General features: G+C 40.2%; 1 protein-coding gene across 3 annotated transcripts; it reads right to left on the bottom strand.

Moving 5' to 3' along the window:
- Positions 1 to 351: 351 nt before the first annotated feature.
- LOC145516331 (adhesion G protein-coupled receptor F4-like) lies at positions 352 to 18896 on the bottom strand. Of its 3 annotated transcripts, XM_081517475.1 has the most exons (11): positions 18810 to 18892; positions 18357 to 18413; positions 15645 to 15839; positions 15404 to 15512; positions 14119 to 14173; positions 11454 to 11605; positions 7480 to 7731; positions 4619 to 5998; positions 2180 to 2221; positions 1693 to 1752; positions 352 to 521 (listed from the first exon to the last, which is right to left on the bottom strand). In XM_081517475.1, the coding sequence occupies exons 4-11, from the start codon at positions 15488 to 15490 to the stop codon at positions 468 to 470; spliced, it is 2082 nt and encodes a 693-aa protein (XP_081373601.1). In that variant the 5' UTR covers positions 15491 to 15512; positions 15645 to 15839; positions 18357 to 18413; positions 18810 to 18892; the 3' UTR covers positions 352 to 467. The 3 variants fall into 3 exon arrangements, with proteins under 3 accessions (XP_081373601.1, XP_081373602.1, XP_081373603.1); XM_081517476.1 differs by lacking the exon at positions 15645 to 15839 and having other exon boundaries at positions 18810 to 18896; XM_081517477.1 differs by lacking the exons at positions 11454 to 11605; positions 15645 to 15839 and having other exon boundaries at positions 18810 to 18896.
- Positions 18897 to 19181: the final 285 nt, after the last annotated feature.

The raw sequence follows: 19181 nt of genomic DNA, 5'->3' as shown, positions 1-19181 counted from the left end.
TCACCTGATGCAAAGAGCTGACTCATTTGAAAAGACCCTGATGCTGGGAAAGATTGAGGGCAGGAGGAGAAGGGGATGACAGAGGATGAGATGGATGGATGGCATCACCGACTCGATGGACATGGGTTTGGGTGGACTCCGGGAGTTGGTGATGGACAGGGAAGCCTGGCGTGCTGCGATTCATGGGGTCACAAAGAGTCGGACACGACTGAGCGGCTAAACTGAACTGAACTGAAACACCAAGATATATCCTGTATCAGAATGGGGATGATGACTGCATCCTCTCACTGAGGACAGAAAAAAAAAAAAAAGATGTATTCTTAAGATTTGATCAAGTAAACTGAGCTGACATGGGTTTTAAAGATGTGTGTATTTTGATTTATGTGCTCGGCAATAAAGACGTTTCTCTGAAAGACATCCCCAGTTCCCTTCCTGAAGCTTCTCCTTGATTTTTTAATACTTACGTCTTATCCTCGACGATTCATGAATTTAGATCCATAGTTTGGGCTTAACGATGCATTCTAAATAGGGAAAAAAATAACACTGATGTCAATGAAGAATGGCATTGACCGGAATGCACATAGATTTATATTTATGTCTGTGCCTGACTGAAGATAAACTGTAACAATGGAAACATGAAGTACCAAAGTTGATACAGCTACCCTGAGTTAAATTACCATATTTCACTGAATCTCACATTGTAAGAAACATCATTATATTTTATGTCTGCAGAGGAAGAACATGAAAAAATAACTTGCCAGTTAAGTCATGACATGCCACTGATTACCCAATGTGTTCCAATTTCAGAAATATTCAAAGGTGGATAAAAAATGCCTGTCTTAGAATTGATGGTCTTTGGCACTAAAAGTCACTCTAAGTAGTAGCTGACTATAAATTCTGACTCTGTATGTCTCCAGAAAGCTTTATATTTGTTTGTTTTAAAAGCAGCTCTTATTGAGAAACTGTTGATTGAGTAAATGACTTCTTTCTCATTAATATAACAATGGTGGCAATTTCAGTTGGTAGTTGATAAGACAGATATCTAAGTCAAAAGTCATCTTCAAGATCTTTAGATACACAGACACTTCAGTTCAAGGGAAATGGTTCACTGCAAAAGCCCATGGCAGGAAGAATGCTAATTCTCACAAATTGCTGGGTTGCTCTGGTCAAATCTCATAAGTGCCCTGGGCCTTGGTTTCCTTACCTATGAAATGACTAGGTTGGTCTAGTATCTCACTTGTAACTCATGTCTTATTTTCCAGCTCTGGCATTTTATGAATCTATGGTCTGCGTTCACATTGTCTCTCTCTCAGTGGTCCAAATGTATTTAGTTGAAATACAACCAGTATGGAAACTTTGCTTTTTTCTTTTCTCGCCATGCTGCAGGGCTTGCAAGATCTTAGTACCCTAACCAGGGATCAAACCCAGGCCCCGAGTGTGAAAGCATGGAGTCCCAACTACTGGGCCATCAGGGAATTCCCTGGAAACTTTTCTTGAGGGGTATGTTCCAGTGACCTTAAGCTCTAGCAGGATACTCCAAATTTGTTGATTGAAGAAATGAATGAATAATGGTATGCCCTCATGATTCTGTTTGATAACAAATCCCAAATATTGAGCTGTAGTATTTGTCTCTGCCTGACTCTACTGAGAACACTGACCTTCCAGTATTGAGAGTGAAAAGGAGAGGCTTACCTCTACCACCCTCGACTGCCCCTTCAGTGAAGACATCCTCATCCTCAAAGCATCTCGTATCTAAAGAAGCAATGAGAGTGAAGAAATGACAACATCCTCAAGGTCTAGACCTGTGTCCTGAAACTTTGAGGCCAGCAACTCTGGCAGAAGCAGCATCAGATGGTTCAGCACCGTGCTTGGAAAATAATGAAACTTGCATAAAAGTTGAGGTGTAATCATAACTAGATTTAGGATTAAGGTTAAAGTTCTGGTTATGGTTTCTATTTTTTTTCACCAGTTATGTTCAAATATAGCCTCCAGTTGACTTGAGAAGGAGCAGGACAAGAGAGAATATAGTTCTTCCCTTTCCCCCCTGCAGCTGATGCCTTGAACCGCCTCACAAAGTCAACTCTTTTCCACTATCCTCTCTGATCAAGGCTGCTTCATCCTCCTGCTCCCCCCAACCACATGGAAAACATTTACAGTGAGTGACACAAATTCAAATTACCTTGTGGTCCATAATGGTTCCAAACAGCAAGATGAAGAACCCCTGTGACAGAATTCAACAAAAGTATGAGGGACAGTTCTGCAGACCATAACCCAGTAGTTATTTTAATACCACTCTTCTAGATTCCTTCAAAGATAGTTATCACAAATTAGAAACTTCAATGTCTACTGATTCTCATGCACTAATGAGTGTTTTCTTTGAATAGACCTCAAAAAAAAGAAGACCACCTTCATGTTTGTGCATGAGAGTGATTGATATCTCTTGAATGGCTTCAAATGTAGGATAGTTTTCAAACTTATTAAATCTGTTTACTTTCTTCCCACATATTGGGGTGGTTGTTCTTACTCATGATGATAGTAACACACAACATAAAATTTTGTCATTCAAAGTCACAATCAGGGAAGGTGTCTTGGGAAAATGAAATGTATTCTAGTCTACTTTCAATGGAAAAGTCAAGAAACAGGCAGCTAGAGTCTCTAAAACTGGTGAAAGAAGTTACTGCATTAAAAGAGAGAAAGAGAAGTCTAAAGAAACCCGTAAGACCAGGGTCTCTTGGAGTTTAAATTATCTGGTCACCTACAAAGTCAGAATAACTGACAGTCAAACCTTTTAAGTCATGGGAGTTGGGAGTCCAAGGAAAATCTGAATCCTGCCACAAGAGTGAAGGGAAGCCTGGTTTCTAAGGATGGTTTCATGGATAAGAAACCCTGATTAGAAAACTGAGAATGCTTAATTGTGAGTCACAGAGAAAGCTTGTTTTAGAAAAATGGAATGTGTGTAACTAGAGGGAGTCTAGAAATTTTCTTTCCATCAAGAAAATAGAAAGAGAAATGATCCAAAGAAGAAATGCAGAGCAAAATTTCCTGGGGTTTAATTAAATTACAAAGTAAAAGTAAAAGTAGGGTGAGATCAGTGGTAATGTGTATAACTTCAAGAGCAGGGAAGATTTATGTGAGTCCAAGAGTTTTGATCCCCACCCCCAAAGAAAACCTTAAGTAAAAGGTTTCTCTTTAAAGCAATACAGAGGAAAGAATGAAATAAACGTTCTCCATAGTTATTAAGAAATTATGAGTAAGATATATAATTGAACTGAGTCGGCATTACTTTAAAGTTGGCTTTATTATTTCACATTAGGTTTTCAAATAGAGAAATAGTGACATGGAATACTCTGTTGCTTTATTAAACAACTATATTTATTTTATTTAAAGCATTGGTCAAAAATTTTTTTGAAGATATTTTTCTAAAAATAAGCAGATAATAAATATTTTAGACTTTGCAGGCTCTACAGCCTCTGTTCTGACTATCTCACCTTTGCCACTGCAGCACAAAAGCCACCACAGGTGAAATGTGTGTGTGTGAGGTGTATTTCAATAAAACTGTTTCAATAAAAAGATGTGTTTGTAAGCCTGTGTGTAAGGTGTATTTCAATAAAACTATTTACAAACACAGGCAGCGGGCCACAGTTTGCCAGCTCCTGATTTAAAATACGTTAAAAATATGACCCTTCTGGGATTTCCCTGATGGATCAGTGGCTAAGACTCCACATCACTAATGCAGGGGTCTGGGTTTGATCCCTGGGCTGGGACCTAGATCCTGCTTGCTGCAACTAAGACCCAGTACAGCCAAATAAATAGATATATTTAAATATATATATATACACACATATATATATAAACTTCCTAAATTTTGTATTACCCATGAGTGCAGAAAGCAACATAATGACAGCTTCCTAAAAGTGGCTTAGTAGCCAAGATGAAGTGAAATGACTTTTAGGTGGATAATCTTATCAAAGCTAGCATGTTAAGCAAGAAAAGACATTAGAGATCATTTTAGTTCCATCTTTATCTTACAGAGGAGAAGTCTGAGGACCAGAGAAAGTGACATTTCTGGGATCCATTTCTGTGAATAATAAATGACATTTATTTTACAGAGAATAGCAGGGAAGGGGTATGAGAATCCCTGACTGATTAACATCCAAAGTGAGTGGCATGGGCCATATCTGCAATGCTGTGAAAAATGACTATTATTTCATAGATTCCTCAGACTACTTGAGAAAGGATAAAAATTGTGCTTGTTTTGAGGCATAATATGTAGGTGTAGCCTCACACATCCCTAACCAAAGTGGGGAGGATCCCTAGTCCTGCATAAGTGAAGGTCAATGTCTTTTCATGTTGAAACTTTAGGAAAGACGAAAGGAGATTCCTACCCAACCAGCCTGATCATTGAAATCCAACTGGACAATCAACAGAGAGATATCACAGATAAATGTCTCTAAGATATGAAAGGAAATGGAAGGAACACGTGGTGTTCTATATTTTTAAACCATAACCATATTTTGTTGTATAGCCAGAATACCAAATTATAAGATAATAATATTTTGTAAATAAAAAGTAGCTAATAGTATCAATTAATAAAATAAGTCTCTCTCCCAAAACTTACCTGGAAAGCGTTGAGCAGGGCAAAGATTATATGGAATATCAAGGAAGTGCCTTCTATGAGGGTAGCTATTCCAAAACCCCAGGTCAGTCCCAACAGTGGGGTGAGGATGGCGACATTTTTGCTGATCCTCAGGATTATGGCCACATCTTGAGACTTGGAACTGCCAATAGAGGGCCTCTGAGTGTTGACAGCCACAACCAAAACCACAACAAGATTCACAGCCACAATGACCAAGGCTGGGATGGCAAAGGCTAAAAGGGCTTTGGTGTCATCCCAGTTAAGCCAACAGGCACCATGTCTCACGTAGCCTTTCCCTGGCACTGTGATAGCCACAGTGGTGGCAGCAATAACTAATGGGCACCCATAGCCAACAGCAAAGCCAATGGCCATCATGCGGGACTTCATCATCCTCCGGAAAACGACCAGTAGTCCATAGATGATGAGCAGGGCTTTGAAGAGCATCCAGAAAAACAGACAGAGATAGAAAAAGTGGCTAAAAAATGTTGCCACAACACACCAGTTGTAGTCCTGGGCCTTTTTGTTAAAGTTGGAGCCTAAGATGAACCACACATTGGCAGTCAAGAGTGACACAGCTATATTCACAATGCATACATGTCGCATATATGATATGTCCGTCATGACCACGTGGGACCAGACGGTGGCTTCAATGATCAGGCAAAGAATCAAGCTAAGGATGGAGATGCTGAGCCCAACGCAGGTGATGTAGTCCAGGACTTTGTTGTCCACAGATATGGGGGACATGAGAATGGAAAAAGACATCATCGCGTTGGTGTAGTTACACCGGCATCTCACTCTATTCTTGGTGTCCAGCGTTGTTTCACAGACATTCTCATCCCACCTCCTTTTCCTGAAGTGCCAGCCAACACACTGGGCCCTGGCATTCTGGGATTTGTTGATCTTCTCAAAAGTGAATAAGATGTGCTCTAATCTTTCTGGTAAAATCACTGAAAGGACCAGTCCATTTACCAGCCTGGGAAGATGGGCATTTTCCAAGTGGGCTTCTTTCAGGACAGCCCCCAAGGTGGCAAAAGCTATTCCAACAGCTTGGGATGCATTTGGGGGCAGCTTCCACAGCTCTTGCCTGGGAATTTCTATGATTCCTAGGATACCCTCCACCGTGTTGTTCAAGTTCATGGAGAAACTGAGACTTCTCTCTGAGGTATTCTGGTTGATGGGGAACCCTTTTGTCTGAATGAAGAATTCATCCACAATGTGCTCAGGTTCGTTTCGGATGTGGAGTTGCCTCGCAAACCAGTTCACTGACTGCAACAAATCGGAGCTGACATTTTTGTCCGGGATGAAAGCCCAGTTTGGAATGACCGCTGGGTCGAGGATGTGGTTGGCCAGTTTGCTGTAGCTCTGCAGTGGAGAAAAGTGGATACTATACTGGGGATGTACACACTGTGGTACAAGTTGATTTCTAAAACCTCAGGTTTCTAAAGATCAAATGATTTTATATTATTTGGCATGTTTCTCTTCAGATTCACTGTTTGTTAGAATTCTCATACTAGTAGGACTTCAGAGAGAGGGAAAAAATTAGAAATGTTAAAAACAAAATATGACAAAAAGAAATGAAATAAGCAAAATAAGATTGAGGGTTGACATATATACACTAATACGGATAAAACAGGTAACTAATGATATTGATAACCTGCTGTATAGCACAAGAAACTCTACTTAATGCTCTGTGGTGACCTAAATAGGAAGGAAATCCAAAAAAGAGGAGATATATGTATACTTGAAGCTCGTTCACTTTGCTGTACAGCAGAAATTAACACAACACTGTAAAGCAACTATACCCCAATTTTTAAAAATCAATAAATATAAACTAAAAAAATAATAAGATAAAATATAATTAAATAAGCAAACAACATGAAATGAAATGAGATGAATCACAGAGAAGGGTTACCTGCTTTATTATATGCCCCAGGTAGCATTTCCAACTTCAATTTCTATAACCCAAGTTTCCCATGAGATATTAATGACTGTTTAAGGAGGAAGTTGGGAGTAGATCCTATGGCAATCCAAGTACAGCACACCATATCCTTATCCCGCCCACCCCCACCCTTGTGAAGAGTGCCAAAGTTTATTAACACATTTAAAGCTCTATAAAGTCCTGCCATAAGACCTGCTTGGCTTCGTTTACCCCAGAATTCCTATATCTGCTGCACCACAGATCTCTCTTTTAAGAAATGGAACCTCTGCTAACATTTCTCAGTACAATTATGTTTTACAAAAATAAAATATGGGAAGCTTTACAGTAGTCAAAGTCTTCCTCACAGGATAATTATGTGGTATTTCCTTGCAAATATTCAGTCTGTACAAAAACCTGTATTAAAAATGTTCTTATTTCTTGGAAGGGGCTTCCCTGATAGCTCAGTTGGTAAAGAATCCACCTGCAATGCAGGAGACCCCGGTTCGATTCCTGGGTCGGGAAGATCCACTGGAGAAGGGATAGGCTACCCACTCCAGTATTTTTGGGCTTCCCTTGTGACTCAGCTGGTAAAGAATCCACCTGCAGTGCAGGAGACCTGGGTTCTATCCCTGGGTTGGGAAGATCCCCTGGAGAAGGGAAAGGTTACCCACTCCAGTATTCTGGCCTAGAGAATTCCATGAACTGTATAGTCCATGGGGTCACAAAGAGTCGGACACGACTGAGTGACGCTCACCATTTGTTGAAAACATCCATAAACTAAGAAGAATCCGTACCCAAAACTGAAATGAACTGTTATTGTGGTTATGATAGTTTTTACCCTGAAAACTATTTTGAAACTATTAAAGTGTAAGATTTTGAGAAAAAAAAAATTGTCATATTTTTGAATGAAATGAACAAAGAATACCTTCATTTTCTCTCGGGTGACATTATCAGACAAATCTGTGGAAATGTTTTTTAGTAACTCCACTATAAATGCAATATTTCCAGACGTTGCTTCTGATGATTTCACAGCCTTAATTATGCAGGCGTAATCCAGTGGACAGTTCTTTTGGATTCCTTGAGCTACACTCCTGATGGGCTCTGGGGCTTGGTAGTCAAGAATGTGCAGAGTTATAGACGGTGCTGCCACAGAGAGGCGTGACGCGCTGTTTGAGTCCTGTTTGTAAAAAGATGGTTGTTTCACTCAAAAATGATTAAGCACCTAACATGTCAGACTAAGGAAGTTAAAGGCACAAATAATCCACATGGAAAAAAGAGGAGCAAGAGGTCCTGAAAAGTGGTTTAGAGGCTGAAAAGTATGGAGAAGGTAAGGGACCTCATAACAAGGCAGGAGATTCCACCAAAATCCCCACAGAGGTCCGGATGTGAAACTTTCTTACCGGAATCTGCTTTCAGGACAGTAATTATAGCTCAAGTATTATAACAAGACAGTTTTCTCCAGAGATATGGGGAAATTCTAGAAACAAAAATTGTCTAATGATTTTCTTTTTTTTAAAGAGGATCTACATAGAACTCCAGAGAGGAGTAGTTTTGGAGGTTGACAGTTAAACACAGAAGGCTGCTGCTGCTGCTGCTAAGTCGCTTCAGTCGTGTCCGATTCTGCGCTACCCCATAGACGGCAGTCCACCAGGCTCCGCCGTCCCTGGGATTCTCCAGGCAAGAATACTGGAGTGGGTTGCCATTTCCTTCTCCGGTGTATGAAAGTGAAAAGTGAAAGTGAAGTCGCTCAGTCGTGTCTGACTCTTAGTGACTCCATGGACTGCAGCCTACCCGGCTCCTCCATCCATGGGATTGTCCAGGCAAGAGTACTGGAGTGGGGTGCCATTGCCTTCTCCACAGAAGGCTAAGGTACTGTAATTTTTAAAAGTTTAGAGTTCACTAAATAGAAGAAGCTGAGCTTCCTTATGGCTCAGTGGTAAAGAATACACCTGCCAATGCAGGAGATGCAGGTTTGATCCCTGGGTTGCAAATATCCTCTGGAAAAGGAACAACCCACTCCAGTATTCTTACCTCAGAAATCCCATGGACAAAGGAGCTTGGCAGGCTACAGTCCATAGGGTCACAAAGAGTTGGACACAACTGAGCAACTGAACAACAGCAAAATAGAAGTTGTTTGCTCATTTCCTCATACTTTTTACCTAGAATTTCCCAGAATAGGCCTTAGGATAGGCCAAAATAATAATTTGCTTCATTTAACTCCCTTTTAAATGGGCTATAGTTGCAAGGACATCTATGTGATTAGCTGAACAATTATACAGTGGAAGTGAGAAGTAGATTTAAGGGACTACATCTGATAGACAGAGTGCCTGAGGAACTATGGATGGAGGTTCATGACATTGTACAAGAGACAGGGATCAAGACCATCCCCATGGAAAAGAAATGCAAAAAAGCAAAATGGCTGTCTGAGGAGGCCTTACAAATAGCGGTGAAAAGAAGAGAAGCAAAAAGCAAAGGAGTAAAGGAAAGATATACCCATTTGAATGCCAGAGTTCCAAAGAATAGCAAGGAGAGATAAGAAAGCCTTCCTCAGTGATCAGTGCAAAGAAATAGAGGAAAACAATAGAATGGGAAAGACTAGAGATCTCTTCAAGAAAATTAGAGATATCAAGGGAACATTTCATGCAAATATGAGCTCAATAAAGGACAGAAATGGTATGGACCTAACAGAAGCAGAAGATATTAAGAAGAGGTGGCAAGAATACACAGAAGAACTGTATAAAAAAGATCTTCATGACCCAGATAATCACGATGGTGTGATCACTCATCTAGAGCCAGACATCCTGGAATGCGAAGTCAAGTGGGCCTGAGGAAGCATCACTATGAGCAAAGCTAGTGGAGGTGATGCAATTCCAGTTGAGCTATTTCAAATCCTAAACAATGATGCTGTGAAAGTGCTGCACTCAATATGCCAGCAAATTTGGAAAACTCAGCAGCGGCCACAGGACTGGAAAAGGTCAGTTTTCATTCCAATTCCAAAGAAGGGCAATGCCAAAGAATGTTCAAAATACCGCACAATTGCACTCATCTCACATGCTAGTAAAGTAATGCTCAAAATTCTTCAAGCCAGGCTCCAACAGTACATGAACCGTGAACTTCCAGATGTTCAAGCTGCTTTTAGAAAAGGCAGAGGAACCAGAGATGAAATCCAACATCAGTTGGATCATTGAAAAAGCAAGAGAGTTCTAGAAAAACATCTAATTCTGCTTAATCGACTATGCCAAAGCCTTTGACTGTGTGGATCACAATAAACTATGGAAAATTCTGAAAGAGATGGGCATACCCTCAGACCACCTGACCTGTCTCCTGAGAAACCTGTATGCAAGTCAGGAAGCAACAGTTAGAACTAGACATGGAAAAACAGACTGGTTCCAAATAGGAAAAGGAGTACGTCAAGGCTATATATTGTCACCATGCTTATTTAACTTATATGCAGAGTACATCATGAGAAATGCTGGGCTAGATGAAGCACAAGCTGGAATCAAGATTGCTGGGAGAAATATCAATAACCTCAGATATGCAGATGACCCCACCCTTATGGCAGAAAATGAAGAAGAACTAAAGAGCTTCTTGATTAAATGAAAGAGGAGAGTGGAAAAGTTGGCTTAAAGCTCAACATTCAGAAAACAAAAATCATGGCATCTGATCCCATCACTTCATGGCAAATAGATGGAGAAACAGTGGAAACGGTAGCAGACTTTTTGGGGGGGGGCTCCAAAATCACTGCAGCTGGTGACTGCAACCATGAAATTAAAAGACGCTTACTCCTTGGAAGGAAAGTTATGACCAACCTAGACAGCATACTAAAAAGCAGAGACATTACTTTTCCAGCAAATGTCCGTCTAGTCAAGGCTATGGTTTTCCCGGTGGTTATGTATGGGTGGGAGAGTTGGACTATAAAGAAAGCTGAGTGCCGAAGAATTGATGCTTTTGAACTGTAGTGTTGGAGAAGACTCTTGAGAGTCCCTTGGACTGCAAGGAGATCCAACCAGTCCATCCTAAAGGAAGTCAGTCCTGAATATTTATTGGAAGGACTGATGTTGCAGCTGAAACTCCAATACTTTGGCCACCTGATGCAGAGCTGACTCGTTTGAGAAGACCCTGATGCTGGGAAAGATTGAAGGCAGGAGGAGAAGGGGACTACAGAGGATGAGATGGTTGGATGGCATCACTGACTCAATGGACATGAATTTGAGTAAACTCTGGGAGTTGGTGATGGACAGGAAGGCCTGGTGTGCTGCAGTCCATGGGGCTGCAAAGAGTCGGACATGATTGAGCGACTGAACTGAACAGAACTGAAGTGACAGAGACTGCATTGAAACTCCTATTCTAAAAACACTTGACATTTTAGGATATGCAGAGATCAGTGTGCTTCTACAGGGATGAAGGTGAGGCAGAAAGAAACAGTGGCTAAGTGAAAGGATACAAAATAAAATATTTTAATTGAGAATTGTTTTATTCATTGGATTTTTATTCTTCTGGGACACACACCTCTGTCTTCCTTTGGGCAAGTGATTGAAAGTATTAAAAAAAGATACTAAAGTGTATTTAACTCTGGACACATTCAGTTGCTTAATTCATTAGCATAAGAGGTATAAAAATCCACTTTTAAAGCTAAAACTTTAATCGCTAAGTGTTTATCACTGTCTGAATGAGTTTCAGATCCTTTTTTTGGTTTATTTTTTTGAGAAAAGATTTTGAGAGAGAGAAAGTAAGTGATTGAGAGTTTGGGTGAGGAAGGAACGATAAGAGACAAACTTGAACCCACTCTGTAGAATTTCTCAAGTCCAAATCTGAGACTTACTATCATGCTGAACAGAAAACATTTAAACTGTTTATTGTAGGATATGCAAATAAAATGCAAATATGCAAATACATCACCCTAAAGAGTGTTTCCACAGAAAGGCTTGTACATGTTTCAGTTGATTTCTGCCACTTGTTTCCATTACAGATAAATCCTATTTCTCCATGAAAGTGCTGAGCACAGGGCTGGCTGCAGTTAGAAGACGCGCTGCAAGGTCCATGGCATTTTCCTTAGAAGAGAGAGAGGCCTAATTAGCATTTCCACACTTTGACAAGGACATCTAACTCCTTCCTGGGGCTTGGGGGTTGCTTCCCAGAGGAGGTAACATTGAACTGGGTTCTCAGCCACCAACCAGTAAGACCTGCCAGGCAGACTGTGAAGCTGATATCTAGACAGAGTGAAGAACATGTGGAAAGGAGGGTCATTTGTAAAGACTGGTTCAGAGTGTCTGAGGGGAGAGTGGCAGGAGATGAAGGTGGGGAGGAAAGCAGGGTCAAGTCCTAAAAGACCTTGGATTCTATGCTTATATGAGGGTTACCAGGAAACATGATTAGATTTGTGAAAGATAATTAACCATGCATGGAGAAGGAGTTAGTAAACTTTTCTGTAAAGGACCAGTTAAATAGAGTTGCCAGGTAAAACACAGGTTAAATGCCAGTTAAATATTGATTTTATTTTCAGATACAGTCAATTCTCATTATTTGCAGCAGTTGTAGTCTATAAAGTCACTGCCGCAAACACTGAATTCGTGAATACGTAACCATCGCCTCTAGGAGAAATATAAGGTTAGGTGCCTATAAGCTTCTGCTCACATTTTCACCAACAAATCAATATATCAATATATAAGCTTGTTTTGTGTGTTTCCATTTAAAGACACCTTATTTAATACATGTTTTTGATTCGCTGACATTGAACTCACAGCCAAGGGCACTGTAACTCGTGACAACACATTAACAAAGCTTATCTAGCACATATATTTTCCCCATAAGGCACATCACAATCTTCTTAGGCATGCTACACATCACTCGGGAACTATATTTGGGGGCCATTTTAAACAGCAAAATCACCAACTAAAAACACAAAAACACAAAACACATGACACTACATAGACCACAAAAAACATTTGTTTATAGTGGGAAGGTCAAGTATCACCTCATTCAACTGAGAACATGCAGCTTGGCTGATCATTTTTCTGTTATTCTGTGCATGTTTGTTAATGATTCAGAGAGCAGTGTGAGTGCTGATTTGGAGAAGATGCAAATACAGAATCCACGAATAAAGAGAACTGACTAAAAATGTTCAGAAAAACAATGGATAATTTTTTATATATGTATAACCTGTGAAATATTACCCATGGCTTATCTGAAATTTATATTTCACCAGGCATTCTAAGTTTTTGCTAAATACAACAAAGCTAGCCAGAGTGTAAACATTTCAGCTTTATGGGCCATATGGTCTCTGTCACAAATAGTCAGCTCTGCTTAGTAGCATAAAAGCAATCAAAGACAATGTGTGAATGAGTGAGTATGGCTGGGTTTCAATAAAACTTTATTCAAAAAACTGGCAGCAGCCTAATTTGGCCCATGAAGAGAGTGGATTGACTTGATGAAGCTGTTGAAGTATTCCCAGGAAGAATTGCCTTCAAATAGCAGCAGTGCAGTAGGAAGAAGTAGATGATACTGAGAACTATTGAGGTATTGAAATAAATACAAAATGAAGTGCCCTATTGGCTGTGAGCCAAAGAATATTGATGACCAATATTTATGACTCAGACAGGAGAATAGAAGCAGGATGCTTTGCATCTTTCTTTGACATCTACCCAAGTGTATCCATTGTTGCAATTTATTTAAGCCAAGTGCATCTCAATTTCCTCATTCATATAGTTTGGAGGTAATACCATAGTCTTGTTACAAACATTGAATGAGACAGCATCTTGTACAACACTTAGATCAGCGTTGTCATAAATGTTCAATGCACATTAGCTACATTTCTCTCCTCTTTCCTTTCTTAGTTCCAAATCTGTATAGATTTGTATTTGCCCCCGTAAATATACTTGGCCATGACTGTGCATATCCCAGTAATCTATGTGGGTGAGACCCACAGGATTTCACTATCTTACTTCTCATGATGGTACCATAGTTTGGCTCTCACTTCTCCAGTGACCAGTCTTGCCAGTTCAGTTCAGTTGCTCAGTTGTGTCCGACTCTTTGCAACCCCATGGACTGCAGCATGCCAGGCTTCCCTGTCCATTACCAACTCCCAGAGCTTGCTCAAACTCATGTCCATTGAGTTGGTGATGCCATCCAACCGTCTTATCCTCTGTCAGTCTCGCCAACATGATACCTATTACATCACTTGAATAGATCGCTCAGCCTCAGAGTGCTGCATGCTTTTAAGAACCTTGAAAGTATCTTTGAATGAAGAAATGAATGACCCTGTCCTCCTCACTCCTCTGCCTCTTGTTAGCTCAATAGTTCAGATTTCCCTTTTGAGTTTTAAAAGGGACTCTTGTCTACTGTTCTAGAACATGTGTGAATATCTGCCAACTTGTTTCATTGACTATGCCGTGGGTAATAGTATAATTGCAAGAAAATCTATTGATGATGTTTAACATTTAGAACTTATTTGAGGTTGTTATTCTATATGAAAACTTGTGGTCTGGGGACTGATCTGCAATATCCATGCCCTTCCTTTATTCTGCCCATTCTTCAAATGGAAGGAGACTGTTCTGTAGCTACATACCTTGAATTCTTCCAGGCTTGGTCTTTCTTTCAGGACCTTGAAGTTTATCTCCATCCTGTAAAACATAAATTTCTCAAAGGTTTTCTTTACAGTGGGACTCTTCGCTCTCATCTCAACTTAGAGACTCCATGTGAATATGAAGAGAAAATGTGTTCAGGACTAGGAAGAAAATGGCATCTGATACTGCAGGAATTTGCTGAAGGGATGTGAGCCTTGACAGAGAACATGCTGCCTCCAGTGAACGCTAGAAACGAGGTGTGGTCACTTAGGCTCTGAAGGTCAGGGGATTGGGTGCATCTATTGGAAAGTTTAAGGACCCATGGAGAGCACCGTGACTACAATTAGAGCACTAAACTCTTCTCTGCTTGAATTAACTGGAGCTCTGACAGGGAACTAATATGGTCCACCCAATACACAGAGAAAGAAGTGAGCAGGTAATAGGAATGAATGCTCGGTTGCAATAATAGAATCATAAATTCTTTTTGTACCTTTGTTTAGTTGCTAAGGATGTCCGACTCCTTTGCAACCCCCTTAACTGTAACCTGCCAGGCTCCTCTGTCCATGGGATCTCCCAGGCAAGAGTACTGGAGTGGGTTGCCATTTCTTTCTCCAGGGGGAACTTCTTGACCAAGGGATCAAACCCGAGTCTCCCCAGTTGTTCAGTGGTTAAGCATTCCCCTGCCAATGCAGAAGATATGGGTTCAATCCCTGGGTTGAGAAGATTCCCTGGAGAAGGAAATGGCAAGCCACTCCAGTATTCCTGCCTTGGAAATCCCATGGACAGAGGAGCCTGGCGGGTTACAATCCATGGGGTCACAAAAGGGTCAGACACGACTTCCTGACTAACCGTCTTGTAGCTATAAAGGACTGTAAAACTCTAAAAGAGAAAAAGACACTCTTCGTGTTATAGGTAAGGAAATTAAGACCCAGAGAAATGAAGCAACTTGTGCGGCTAACAAACAAACTTAAGGTTTGAACCTAAATTGCTCGACTGCCAAGTTAGTGCTTCTGCCTCTCAAGAGCCACCTGTCTACATACTCCATGGCTTGCAAAGTGGTTTTTCTACTAGACTGTTGCACCCTGTGACAATAATACTGTACTGTCACAAGCCCCAACCACCCCTCAACTTTTCATTGTCCCTTTCATTAGAAAGTTGCCATCAGAAAGGGTAACATCATAATTATTTGAAAATTTCTTTGAAATGACATGTTATTTATCATAAATCAATCATCTCAGAGAACTGATTGATTTCTCATGGGACCACATAAGAATAGATCAAACTTACTTTTGTACGGATATGGAATCTACTATGAGAATATTCTATGGCCAGAAATAATATTAAACAGCAAATCATGGTTGCCTGGGACTTCATTTTCACACATGAGGATCTTCACCTGCAACAGACAAGGGTGGATCCAGCTGAAGATGACAATACCACCTGACTAACCCAATATTTAGTCAGCTAACCAACCACTGAGTTTGCAGCAAACGTAAATTTCCTTATGCTCTAATGCAGATGCACTCACTCTGATCCATTTGGGCTCCCAAGGCAAACTATGTCCAGGAAGCAGATGAAACTCATGGATCTTGGGTCAAAGCCTTCCTGGTTGGAGTCAAGACTAAGAGGGACTTTTGCAACTCCCCTGTGCCTTCTGCTGAGATGACAATCCACGGGCACTTACAGGAGGGCTTCCAAGTTGTCTTTTAGTTTAAAATTGCTCCTAACCAATGAACAGAAGGAAAGTATGTTTTGATTTATACCATCATCTGTAGAACAAGTCTGAGCAGGGGAACATGGCAGAATAACAGGCAAAGTCGGTAATGGATTTGCATAGGTGTTGAAACAGAATTGTGGAATTCACAGTCTTACAGTGTGGGTAGAAAGAAGTTTTCACGTATGCAACCAATTGGTGGATAGGCACAATAGACAGTTTTCAATATCAATATTGTTCAGAATAGATTTTTAACTGATCTTCGCAAAGAAAAATAACAGAAGAACCAGTATGAGTTGTCTTAAAATAACTGTATGTTTTACATATAATTCTCCTGTAGCTTTCAAGATGATGCTTTTGAACTGTGGTGTTGGAGAAGACTCTTGAGAGTCCCTTGGACTGCAAGGAGATCAAGCAGTCAATCCTAAAGGAAATCAGTCCCGAATATTCATTGGAAGGACTGATGCTGAAGCTGAAGCTCCAATACTTTGGCCACCTGATGCGAGAAGAACTGACTCATTAGAAGATTGCTGAGAAAGATTGAAGGCAGGAGGAGAAGGGGATGACAGAGGATGAGACGGTTGGATGGCATCACCAACTTGATGGACATGAATCTGAGCAAACTCCAGGAGTTGGTGATGGACAGGGAAGCCTGGTGTTCTGCAGTCCATGGGGTCACAAAGAGTCTAACATGACTGAGCGACTAAACTGAGCAGAACTGAGTTTTCAAGAATTTTTTACCTTAACACAGTAATAAACAGATCTTACACTGTCACTCAGTGTGTACTGACAAAAATATGTGTGCATAAAGCTACCTCTATATAAACATTTAAAAATAAGTAATTTTTATATTTTAAAAACTTTTATGTTAAAATACTATTCTTCCTATCTGCAAGCAAGACATTCTGATAAAGTCACAATTTTTATCTTGTATTCCACTTTATTCTATATGATATTCTCTCAAAAATTGGTTGCTACCCAATAAATTGAATTCACAAACCTCTAATGGATTGTAACCTGCAATCTGAAAAACAGAAATATAGACTATAAGATTCATTTTCCTCATCAAGTCAAAAATTGTTCACTTCTCCTGCTTAATTGGTCATGTTGATCCTTTCTCTTTGCTATTCTTCACAATTCGATCGCAATCTCCTTCCCCAGGTACACTTTTCAGGGAGAGAAGATACCTACATTCAAAACCAAAGAATAGGACTGATGGGTGAGTGCAATTCTCCTCTACCTGGAGAACATTGCTTGAGATGCACAGTTAAATGATCAAAGTTGAGCCAAAGGGAGGCACTTATAAATAATAATGTCTGCTATCTAAGGCTTCAGGTGAGAGGCCACTCTTATTCTTCATTATTTTCATTGTAGGAATCCTGCTTAAAGCTAATCTTGCCAGAAGAAAGTCAAGGGTTTGGCATAGTGACGTGATGTGATTTATGGAATCCAAAAATATTCCCCAACCAATGCTAGGGCCTCCAAGGCCACAGTTTCAAAAAATGTTCAAGGAATAGATAGCCCAATAGCCACGGCATTTTCTGTAGATCATTATGCTCTTTGTGGAAGACTATGAAATGATACATTTTATGTATTCATATAAACTAAGAAAAATTTTACTGGCATAAATATGCAATATGAAATCATAAGCATACACATAAGAAGCACAAATTTTGAACTAAGGACTCTTGGTTAGTTTGAGGTTAATTTGCTACTTAATCATTCATGTTATCATTGTCTGGTATGTGCAACCCACATACCACTTGGTATGATAATTATATGGTAAATTTCCTTCAGTTACTACAAATGCTGGGGAGATACTGTTTAATGATATTACTCGAGAGAAGTCATAGCATTCTCATTTTTGTCCAGTTTGACTGATGGGGATGAGTCAGATGGACAGATGTTTTTAGGTTAGTTCCTATTGGGTTGTTTCTTTTCTCGCCAGAAAGAGTTGGATGGAATCCCTCCCATCGGAATTCAGATGTTGGCTATGGCCAAAAGCCAGAGTGCTCTGCAGAGCAGTGGGGAAAGCTTAAGACCCCTGAGAATGAGGAATTAAAAAATAATAAGAAGCACTGCCAGCATAATCCATAATCAGAGGTTGATATTGTACAGAAAAGAATGGAGGAAACATGGTTTCTTAGATTAATCGTTGATAAAGACTTGATGGAGGCTTCTCTGCTGGCTCAGACAGTGAAGAATCTGCCTGCAACACAGGAGACCTGGGTTCGATCCTTGGGTTGGGAAGATCCCCTGGAGAAGTGAATAGCAACCCACTGCAGTTCTCTTGCCTGGAGAATTCCATGGACAGAGGAGGCAGGCGGGCTGCATTAGCCCATGGGGTTGCAAAAAGTCAGACATGACTGAGCAACTAACATACACAAAGCTTTGATAACTAGAACAAACTTTGAGTTTGTGTAATACCAAGCTGAAAAATTTCTGGAAGTACAAATAAAATGCTTCTCCAAGGCCTAGCACAATGTCTACATATAGTAAGCTTCTCCTTGAGGTTTTCATACTCACATCTTATCCTCAGTGATTCATTAATTTAGATCCATTGGTTGGGCTTAATGATGCCTTCTGAAAGGGAAAAAAAATAACAGTGAAGGCAATATGAGAAATGACATGGACCAAAATACACATGTATTTATATTCATGTCCATGCCTGACTAGAGATAAACATGTAAAGATGGAAACAAGAAAGTATCCAAATTGACATTGCTACACTGAATTAAATTATCATGCTTCATTGAATCAAACATCGTAAGCAACATCATTATTTTCATGTCCACTAAGAAAGGAAAAGAAAAAAAGCTTGCCTATTAAACTATGACATGCCACTGATTGTACAATATATTCCAATTTCAGAAATGTTGAAAGGTTAAAAAAAAATGCCTATCTTAGAACTGATGAAATATGGCACTAAAAGAGGGGTTTCCCAGATAGTTCAGTGGTTAAAAAAAAAAATCTCCTTGCCAGTGCAGGAGCTGCAGGAGACTCGGGTTCGACTTCTGCGTCAGGAAGATCCCCTGGAGTAGGAAACAGCAACTCACTCCAGTATTTAGTCAGTATAATCCCATGGACAGAGGAGCCTGGCGGGCTACACTCCATGAGGTCACAAAGGGTCAGACGTGACTGAGCTCTCACGTCCACGGCACTGAAAGTCTCACTCAGTACTAGCTGACCATGAATTCTGACACTCTGTGTGCCCAGAAAGCTTTTTATTTGTTTGTTTCTAAGGAAGCAGCTCTTCTTGAGAAACTGTTGGTTGAGTGAATGATTTCTTTCTAATGACTATAACAATGATGGAAATTTCAGTTTTTACTTAAAAAGATAGATAGCTAGGTC

This window comes from Giraffa tippelskirchi, chromosome 8 (assembly GCF_054371585.1).
Source record: "Giraffa tippelskirchi isolate mGirTip1 chromosome 8, T2T-mGirTip1v1.2.pri, whole genome shotgun sequence".
Lineage (NCBI taxonomy): Eukaryota > Metazoa > Chordata > Mammalia > Artiodactyla > Giraffidae > Giraffa > Giraffa tippelskirchi.
Note: the sequence above shows the minus strand (reverse complement) of the source record. Positions and strands in the feature narration are given on the sequence as shown.